This window comes from Scomber scombrus, unplaced genomic scaffold, assembly GCF_963691925.1.
Source record: "Scomber scombrus unplaced genomic scaffold, fScoSco1.1 SCAFFOLD_222, whole genome shotgun sequence".
Classification (NCBI taxonomy): Eukaryota; Metazoa; Chordata; class Actinopteri; order Scombriformes; family Scombridae; genus Scomber; species Scomber scombrus.
Window position 1 is genome coordinate 89 of NW_026910494.1, and position 11,051 is coordinate 11,139.

The 11,051-nt window shown below is 45.9% G+C and overlaps 1 protein-coding gene across 1 annotated transcript; it reads left to right on the plus strand.

Moving 5' to 3' along the window:
* Positions 1–265: 265 nt before the first annotated feature.
* LOC133977064 (disks large homolog 4-like) lies at positions 266–4,708 on the plus strand (the record flags this gene model as incomplete). The annotated part of the gene is made up of 13 exons (XM_062415206.1): positions 266–402; positions 483–633; positions 744–1,012; positions 1,107–1,209; positions 1,634–1,730; positions 1,814–1,990; positions 2,157–2,193; positions 2,822–2,885; positions 2,973–3,074; positions 3,153–3,325; positions 4,084–4,193; positions 4,320–4,411; positions 4,514–4,708. Coding segments are annotated over 13 exons (1,619 nt in total), but the record flags the coding sequence as incomplete, so codon positions are not given.
* Between the last annotated feature and the right edge of the window lie 6,343 nt (positions 4,709–11,051).

Here is an 11,051-nt window from a genome sequence, read left to right on the forward strand (position 1 = left end):
GGTTCTGTGTCTGTGGAACCAGAACCTCCAACATGTGTCAGTACAGTCTACATAGAACCTGTTTACCTGTCCTGTGGTTCTACAGTACTTAGAACCGGTTCTGTCTCCACTTGTTGGGTTCTAAATGTTCTTTTTGCAGCTGCAGTGATAACGGTTCTGTGTGTTCCGTGTGTTCCGTGTGTTCCGTGTGTTCTGTGTGTCCGTGTGTTCCGTGTGTTCCGTGTGTTCTGTGTGTTCTGTGTGTTCCGTGTGTTCTGTGGGTCAGGTCTGGGCTTCAGTATAGCAGGCGGTGTGGGGAACCAACACGTTCCTGGAGACAACAGCATCTACGTCACCAAGATCATCGAGGGCGGAGCGGCGCACCGAGACGGACGGCTACAGATCGGGGACAAAATACTGGCGGTACGTGACATCACTGACCTTTGACCCCTGACCCTGACCTCTGACCCCTGACCCTAACCCCTGGACTCTGACCCCTGCAGGTGAACCACATGTCTCTGGAGGACGTCCTGCATGAAGACGCCGTCTCTGCTCTGAAGAACACGGGGGAGGTTGTCTACCTGAAGGTGGCCACGCCCACATCACAGTACATCCACCCAGCTGATCGATACAGCCCCCCCGACCTCACCAGCTGTACGTACACCTGTAACATCTGTAACACCTGTACACCTGTTCTCTGTCCTCTGTCCACCTGTCCTCTGTTTACCTGTCCTCTCTGACACCTGTCCACCTGTCCTCTGCAGCCTACATGGAGCCGGACTACATGTGTGATTACCCACAAGCCCTCCCTCCTCCGTCTCCACGGCGATATTCCCCGATCCCCCGCGGCATGATGGGAGAGGACGAGTACTCCCGGGACCCTCGGCGAGTGTGCGTCCAGCGCGGCTCCACCGGCCTCGGCTTCAACATCGTTGGCGGTGAGGACGGCGAGGGAATCTTCATCTCCTTCATCCTGGCAGGAGGACCAGCAGACCTCAGCGGAGAGCTCCGCAAGGGAGACCAGATCCTCAGTGTGAGTACACTGATGTCACACTGATGACATCACAGAGACCAGAGTCTGACAGCTGACTGTGTGTGTGTGTGTGTGTGTGTGTGTGTGTGTGCAGGTGAACGGTGTGGATCTCAGGTACGCCACACATGAACAGGCAGCAGCAGCTCTGAAGAACGCTGGACAGACTGTTACCATAGTAGCACAGTACAGACCTGAGGGTGAGCACACACATACACACACACACACACACACACACACACACACACACACATACACACACACACACACACACACACACACACACACACACACACACACACACACACACACACACACACACAGACCAAACCACTACTTTTACTGTAATACTGCATACTACATCACTCATAATACTGCAGTACTTTAACTTGTACTGGAGTATTTTACTCTGCTGTATTAGTACTTGTACTTCTTGGTGGGTAATGTATGAATATAAATCATTGGTTCTTTTTATTATTGGACTGTTTCAGCAGTGAAATGCTGGTCTTCATGAAATAAAGGAACGTTTAGAGTGTTGTCCTTTGTGTGTGTGTGTGTGTGTGTGTGTGTGTGTGTGTGTGTGTGTGTGTGTGTGTGTGTGTGTGTGTGTGTGTGTGTGTGCAGAGTACAGTCGCTTCGAAGCAAAGATCCATGACCTGAGGGAGCAGATGATGAACAGCTCGTCTGGAAGTCTGAGAGCCAACCGCAGCTTCTACGTGAGGTAAGCCGGGTCAGCACACACCTGTACAGGAAGCTCACCTGAAGCAGTCCTCATGTGCTCAGTGCTCACGTTACGTGTTGCAGGGCGCTGTTCGACTACGATAAGCAGTGGGACTGTGGCGTCCTATCACAAGCTCTGGACTTTAACTTCGGGGAGGTGCTTCATGTGATGGACAGCACTGATGATGAGTGGTGGCAGGCCAGACGAATCAACCAGCAGGGGGAGCTAGAGGAGCTGGGATACGTCCCCTCTAAACACAGGTACACATTTTGTACATTATATACACTATGGACAGTTTATACACTATATATTTGCAGGAAAATGTACTGATTAAATGTTCTTATCCTGTGTGTGTGTGTGTGTGTGTGTGTGTGTGTGTGTGTGTGTGTGTGTGTGTGTGTGTGTGTGTGTGTGTGTGTGTTTCAGGGTGGAGAGGAAGGAGTGGTCACGTATGAAGAGTAAGGTAACACGTGTTCTGATCACTGCACTCAGCTTTTCATGAGTTCTGTTTAATAACTGAGACTCTTCATGAGTTCTGTTTAATAGCTGAGACTCTTCATGAGTTGTGTTTAATAACTGAGACTCTTCATGAGTTGTGTTTAATAACTGAGACTCTTCATGAGTTGTGTTTAATAACTGAGACTCTTCATGAGTTGTGTTTAATAACTGAGACTCTTCATGAGTTGTGTTTAATAACTGAGACTCTTCATGAGTTGTGTTTAATAACTGAGACTCTTCATGAGTTGTGTTTAATAACTGAGACTCTTCATGAGTTGTGTTTAATAACTGAGACTCTTCATGAGTTGTGTTTAATAACTGAGACTCTTCATGAGTTCTGTTTAATAGCTGAGACTCTTCATGAGTTGTGTTTAATAACTGAGACTCTTCATGAGTTCTGTTTAATAGCTGAGACTCTTCATGAGTTGTGTTTAATAACTGAGACTCTTCATGAGTTGTGTTTAATAACTGAGACTCTTCATGAGTTGTGTTTAATAACTGAGACTCTTCATGAGTTGTGTTTAATAACTGAGACTCTTCATGAGTTGTGTTTAATAACTGAGACTCTTCATGAGTTCTGTTTAATGACTGAGACTTTTCATGGTTCAGGTCGAGAAGGTTTCGTCCACAGCTACGAGCTCGTCACTCAGATCGAAGGTAAAAACTTGATTTATTCATGTTTGGGCTTTAAGTCAGCATCTTGTTACCTGAGCAGGTGTAAATAAAGCTCTGTCTCTCTATCAGTGGACTACGCTCGTCCCGTCATCATCCTCGGCCCGACCAAAGACCGAGTCAACGACGACCTTCTGTCCGAGTTCCCCGACAAGTTTGGCTCCTGCGTCCCTCGTGAGTTTCACCGTACGACCACAAACAGGAAGCTGTGAGCCTGAACAGGAAGTCACTGATCTCCCTCTCTGTCCGCAGACACCACCCGTCCTCAGAGGGACTACGAGGTCGACGGGAGGGACTACCACTTTGTATCGTCACGGGAACAGATGGAGCGTGACATCCAGTCCCACCGCTTCATCGAGGCGGGCCAGTACAACAACCACCTGTACGGGACGTCGGTGCAGAGCGTCAGACAGGTGGCCGAGCAGGTGAGACACGGTTACCAAGGTGATGGCTTTATAGGACAGTACGGTTACCATGGCGACACTTCCTACAGGGTTTACACGATTGTACGGTTACCATGACAACGCTTACTACAGGGTTCATACGATAGTACGGTTACCATGGTGACGCTTCCTACAGGGTTCATACGATAGTACGGTCACCATGGTGACGCTTCCTACAGGGTTCATACGATAGTACGGTTACCATGGTGACGCTTCCTACAGGGTTTATACGAGTTTATGGTTGCCATGGTGATGACGTTTTCTTGAAAATTTTGTTTGGATTAGGTTTATGTTCACCATGGAGATATTTGTACTGAGTTAAGTTACCATGGAGAATGCTTGAACCAGATTACAGTTGCATCGATCAGTGTGTCTGGTGATGTTTGTGGGAAGTTACAGTTACCATGGTGATGCCAGTACAGGATTATGGTTACCATGGTGATGTATACAACAGATTATGACTTCCATAGTGTTATTATGGGATGTCAAGGTTATCTAAGTCATATTTCTATTCTGTTAAAGTTACTGTGGTGATGTTTCCCACAGGATGTTACAGTGGTTGCCATGGGGATGCTTTGTACTTGATGTCAAGATCAACAGATGTATGCAAATCTATAGTTACCATGGTGATGGTTCAAAGACATGGTAATTAACATTTTGTGAGTGCGTGTGTGCGTGTGTGTGCGTGTGTCTGTGTGTGTGTGTGTGTGCGTGTGTGTGTGTGTGTTGGGGGGCAGCAGGGGAAGCACTGCATCCTGGACGTGTCAGCCAACGCGGTGCGGAGGCTGCAGGCAGCTCAGCTCCACCCCATCGCCATCTTCATCCGACCACGATCCCTGGAGAACATCCTGTGAGTCTGTGAGGTCATCAGTGATGTCATGAAATACGTCAGATTATGGTAACTGAAGACAGCTAATGCTGTGTGTGTGTGTGTGTGTGTGTGTGTGTGTGTGTGTGTGTGTGTGTGTGTGTGCAGGGATCTGAACAAGCGTCTGTCGGAGGATCAGGCCAGGAAAGCTCTGGATCGAGCCATCAAACTGGAACAAGACTTCCTCGAGTGTTTCACAGGTAAAAACACTGAATGTATGTTTATGACACGTTTAGAGCTTTGTAAAGTTTTGTATTAATTTGTGTGTGTGTGTGTGTGTGTGTGTGTGTGTGTGTGTGCAGCCATCGTGCACGGCGACAGCTTCGAGGAGGTGTACCACCTGGTCAAAGCCGTCATCGAGGAGCAGAGTGGCCCGTACATCTGGGTCCTTACCCGCGACAGACTCTGATTGGCTACCAGCCACTGCCAGCGACAGGAGACGGTCTCCATGGAAACCGTCGCCAAGGAGAGCAGATGTTTGTCTTTTTATGGTTTTAGTTTTCTTCTACGAGGATGACAACAGAACACAGGCACTGGATGGATGCTGTAACCACGGCAACCAAGAGAGTTGTGTTTCTTTATGAGGGGGACGAACCTGTCTGTCTCTCCAGCTGTCTGTGTGTCAGAGAGAGAGACAGATGATCAATCGATTGATTATGTGTTGATTCAATAATCCTGTATTATCAGTAAATAACGAATCAGGACTGTAGAGTTCAGTTGGTATTGAAGTATTTATATTATCCTATTTATTTATTGATTTATCTATCTATTTATTTATTTATGTGAAGATTGTGTGTGTGTGTGTGTGTGTGTGTGCGCGTGTGTGTGCGTGCGTGCGTGCGCGTTTGTGTAGTGTACATAAAGACTTGTGTGACTGTAAATAAAACAATGGGGCTCAAACACACAGTCTATTCAGGGCTTAAAGTATCAAACAAACACTGGACTACAACTCCCACTACTCCCTTCTGCTGGACTACAACTCCCACTACTTCTGCTGGACTACAACTCCCACTACTCCCTTTTGTTGGACTACAACTCCCACTACTCCCTTCTGCTGGACTACAACTCCCACTACTTCTGCTGGACTACAACTCCCACTACTCCCTTTTGTTGGACTACAACTCCCACTACTCCCTTTTGTTGGACTACAACTCCCACTACTCCTTTTTGCTGGACTACAACTCCCACTACTCCCTTTTGTTGGACTACAACTCCCACTACTCCCTTTTGTTGGACTACAACTCCCACTACTCCCTTCTGCTGGACTACAACTCCCACTACTCCCTTTTGTTGGACTGCAATTCCCATTACTCCCTTTTGTTGGACTACAACTCCCACTACTCCTTTCTGCTGGACTACAACTCCCACTACTCCCTTTTGTTGGACTACAACTCCCACTACTCCTTTTTGCTGGACTACAACTCCCACTACTCCCTTTTGTTGGACTACAACTCCCACTACTCCCTTTTGTTGGACTACAACTCCCACTACTCCTTTCTGCTGGACTACAACTCCTACTACATCTTAAAGCTACTAGAAAATCTCACAGTCCATGTGTGATTGGACTACAACACCCACAACCTCCCTTGTCTGGACTACAATAGCCTTATGTTGGACTACAACACCCACAATCTCACTCTGCCAGGACTACAACTCGTCGCCTGGACTACAACACCCACAATCCCCCTTCTGTTGCATCGGACAGTTGAGAGTTTCTAGTGATCATTGTCTCAATGGTTGCTTGGCAACAACAAGGAGGTAAAACTGAAAACTTCCATTTTTAAACAAAAGGCTATGGACTACATTGCCCACAGTTCCTAGCTGCAGTGAAGGATTACACAACCTACATAGCCTATATCTACCGCACAGAAGGACTACATTACCCACAAGTCCCAGCTAAAGGTCTTCATTAGCCAGAATCCTCTACTGCTGGACTACAGTACCCATGATTCCCTTCCCCTGACCAGACACTAAGTTTAAAAAGTGCGTGGGGGCGGAGCGTGGTCACCTGAGGCCACGCCTCCCCTCTTGTGTCCCCACAGGACTACATTACCCACAGTGCTTTGGGGGGAGGAGGGAAATGTCCTGCTCCACCCATGACAGTGAGCGTTACCATGGCAACTGGGACTGCTGCTGTATGATGGTCACATTGGGGTTTTTAGACTGAATATCAGGGTCATGTGAATAATTATAATAATTATTATAATAAACATCATCATAATTTTTGATGATGTCATATCACCTCATGCACACACACACACACACACACACACACACACACATACATGCACACTCACACACACCTGCACACAAATACATGTACACACAGGAGTTACCTGAGGTCGTATTTTCTTTCTGAGCACTAACAGAAACACTCTTTATAAAAATATATCTGAACATTTATTAGCCTGTAACACACACACACACACACACACACACACACACACACACACACACACACACACACACACACACTAGTACAGCGGAGGCTGTTGGTTTGATGACCGGCTTGTTGTATAATGAAAATAAATTAGTTATACATGAAATTCAACTATTGAAATAAATTCCTTATAAAACCTGGAAATAGGATCTGTGTCTTATTCATTGACTGTTGGGACTTCACTACCAGGTGAACCATAAAATGTAGGAGCGGAAAGGAGTGCATTTGGTTATTAATAACCCTAACCCTTACTGTTGGTTGATCTACCGATGTAGATCATATGGCATGATGCAAGTTTGTGTGGTGTTCAAGTCCGTTAGGGAAAGTCCAACACTGTTTTCCAGGCGTCCGATCCTTCAGGCTAACAGGCGCTGATTTCGGCTCTTGAGGGCGGAAGAATCAGCAGTCAGCGTATGGCTGGAGGGCCACTGGAGGAAATCTTAGTTTCTCTCTCTTCTGCAGGAAAAGGTTTTGGTTAGCAGGCTCTTGCGGATCCGTTAAAAAGGCATTCAGGGAACAATTGAGGCACAATTGCTACAAAGCAGATCATCTGGGGCCATGAGGCGGACTTCCTCTACCTGGATTCTGTAGGAGTTGGTGCAGGAGGACAAAGAGAGGGAAGGCATACAGGAGGCCCTGGGGCCACTGATATGCCATCACAGCTGTTCCCAGGGGGGCTCATCCCTCCCCAGGGAGAAAAAGAGGAGACAATGAGTGGTCTCCCTGAGGGTGAAGAGATTGGCCACGGCTATGCAGAAGTTATCCCATATTTCACTCCCAACCTCCAGATGCAGCCGCTACTCTCCGGGTGTGAGGCTTCAGCAGACTTATGAACTTTAAGAGTCTTTTATTTGCAAACAGAAGAACTGACATGTAAAACACAGATCGCCATTTTTAAAGTCAGAGTTTCATCTGCCAAAACATATCACTGGTTTTGTGTTTGACCCTGGCCCAAAACTAGACCTGGGACAAGCCAGGCCTGAGGGTGGCCTGTCTCACAGGAGCCAGGGAAAGAGTCCCTGCTCTGCATCCAAACACATGCTCACTAACTCTGTGTGAGGGCTGGAGCCTGACAAAGACAAAGAGGCAAAAGACAGATAATTCCTCACAATCAAACATGTGACAGAGAAATCTTATCCAATCAGAGCAGGACGTCCTGGTCAAGGTTTAAACTTTGCCATCGCACTACAGTATTCACCTATCTACGACCTCATCATAGCAACAGAATCAGCTGTAAGGAAAACAACAGAAATGGAAGTAAAACAGACTAAAACATAGAAGTAATGTACCAATAATCAGTCTGACATTATTACATTATAGTCCGACAGATGAAGAGTCTTCCATGATGTGCCTCAGCATGTCAGCGTTTATTAAACTGCAGTGAACACGTGTGTGCGTTGGCGTGTGTGAGGCGTAAAACTGTCTATAAAACCGAGTGCAGACGGGCGGAGGCTCATTTATATCCTCATCAGCTTTATAAACACACACACCCTCCACGTTATTGTCTAACCACACTGACCACAGAGTGGGATGTCCATCTGTGATGTCACTGCCCAGTCTGTCATGTGATTGGTCCCTTCAAAGGTCAGGAGGGTTTAAATATGAGCCTGACCTGCTTTGCTCAGTTACTACGGTTACAGTAGTATTATCACAATCTTCATCAACGAGGGCAGCAGAGCAGAGTGAGTATGTTTATGTACTGCAGTGATACTGATACTGTTACTACTAGTACTGCTACTAGTATTACTGCTAATACTACTACTAGTAGTACTTGTAGTGCTGCATCTAAAGTACTACCACTCTACTGCTGATATTACTGCTACTACTACTCCTTCTACTAGTAGTGTTTATCATTTCGTGGCCTGTTTGAGAAAACTCTTGGACATGTTTTTATGTCTGTATGTTTAAAAGTGTGATATAAACTCTTCTCTCCTCTTCCTCAGTAAATGATGAAGTTCGGAGTGATCTTCCTCTGTTTGTTGGGCCTCAGCCTGAGCATGTCAGTAAGTATAATCCAGATGTTTTCCAGAACCTTTTATGTGCAGTAATCTGTTGTACGTTTGAATGTTTCAGGAAGTCTTTAGTATGTAGTAAAGATGTTGAACATACGTATCAGTTATCCACTTTTGCTTCCTAAAAATGAAACATGATCCATATCAGAAGTTGTTTGTTTGTCAGATCCACAGAAGAAGAACAGCGAGATCAGACAGCTCAGAGGGAGATGATGAGGTCAGTATAAATACCTGAGATCCTACCAGTTTAAACTGCTATAAAACCAGTAAATACCAGTTTAAACTGCTATAAAACCAGTAAATACCAGTTTAAATCACTCTCACATTATGGATCAGTGTTGCTGTGATTCACTCTGACCAGCTTCTTCTCCATGACAACAGCGGCTGAGGCTTGTGGGTATTGTAGTGTTTTTTTAGTGTCAGAAACAAAGAGGAAATAAAACAAACATGAAGTTGTTGGTTTGTTTCAGAGCAACTCTGATGAAGACAGTGATGAAGAGGAGGAAGAACGACAAGAGGAAGGAGGAGGAGAGGAAGAGGAGGAATATCCGGATGCGATGGAAGTCAATGACGGAAAAGAAGAGGAAGGAAGAGGAATGGATGGACACGCTGAGGCGGGAGGAGAGATAGGTGGAGAGACAGGAGGAGGAGAGACAGGAGGAGGAGAGACAGGTGGAGAGATAGGTGGAGGTGAGACAGGAGGAGAGATAGGTGGAGGAGAGACAGGAGGAGGTGAGACAGGAGGAGAGACAGTTGGAGAGACAGGTGGAGAGACAGGAGGAGGAGAGACAGGTGGAGGAGAGACAGGAGGAGAGATAGGTGGAGGTGAGACAGGTGGAGAGACAGGAGGAGGAGAGACAGGTGGAGGAGAGACAGGAGGAGAGATAGGTGGAGGTGAGACAGGTGGAGAGACAGGAGGAGGAGAGACAGGTGGAGGAGAGACAGGAGGAGAGATAGGTGGAGAGACAGGAGGAGGAGAGACAGGTGGAGGAGAGACAGGAGGAGAGATAGGTGGAGGTGAGACAGGTGGAGAGACAGGAGGAGGAGAGACAGGTGGAGGAGAGACAGGAGGAGAGATAGGTGGAGAGACAGGAGGAGGAGAGACAGGAGGAGAGACAGGAGGAGAGATAGGTGGAGGTGAGACAGGAGGAGAGACAGGTGGAGAGAAGTCAACAGAGCCAGCACCTCCTGTCTCACCTCCTGTCTCACCTCCTGTCTCACCTCCTGCTGCTGAGGAACCAGAGAAAGTGTTGACAGACTATTAATGATACTGACTGATTCATAACATGTAGTCAGATTCATTTATTAATCATTAAACTCTCATAATAAAAACTTTCCCATCATTGTTCTGCAGGTTTTTTATTCACAGAGACTTTAGTGGAAGGACTTAGTGATTTATTTCATCTTTGCTCTCATTTCATTAAGTTTAATTTTATTTTTTTGTAATTCTCTTTTTTATTGTTTTTTTTTTTTAATGTTTTTTAGTACAAACAATAATATCACAGGTTAAAGATGAACCATACAAGTGAAAAAGCTCCAAAGACTCAGTCATACTGAAGGAGTCTCTTTACCGTCACAGTTAAACCTCGTCTGATGTTTCCTTCTGCTCGTTGTTTTATTTCCACATCGGTTTGAAAATGACAGTTTTATTCTATCTTTCTATCATTGAATGCAGCTCTGATTATATTTCTTGTAAAAACTATAAAAGAATGAATGATGTCATGTTTGAGCCTGAACAGTCTGTAGATGAACAGCTGGAATAAACCCGGTGATGTCATCGCTTGTTAAGAAGCTTTAACGAGGCATCACTGTTACAGCTGCTGTTTCTTCTCACTGCATTTAAATATAAACAACAATAAATGTTTCCATGACGACACTTTAGTGTTTAATTACTGACAAGTATGACATGACCAGGCGGGGAGTTCTGGTCCTCTGAAATGAGGCCAACGAGGAAGTAACTTAAACTGCATTCTATCAAAAGGCCACCAGGGGGCGACCGTTTTGGTGTCAAAAGGACTTCCGTCTCTATACAAGTCAATGGAGAATTCACCAACTTCTCACTTGATTTCTAACCTCAGTAAACGTTTTCAAAATGTGTTTATGGTCTCAATCGCTAGTTTAAAGCCTTCTTCAATGCAGTATGATGTTCATTTGGGACATTTTGGCCTCCCTGATTTTATATGTGACGATAAAGCAGGGTATGCATTAGGGCGTGGCTACGTGGTGATTGACAGGTTGATTGGTTCACAGGTTCAGGAGGGCGCCTCATGCTCCTCCTGATGCCCATATAAGTAGAAGCATGTTTTTATTTTTCCCAGCATGCACCTGAAATTTTCAAGATGGCGCTGCTCAGATACTATTGGCCTCCGAGCAGCAGTCCACAAACCA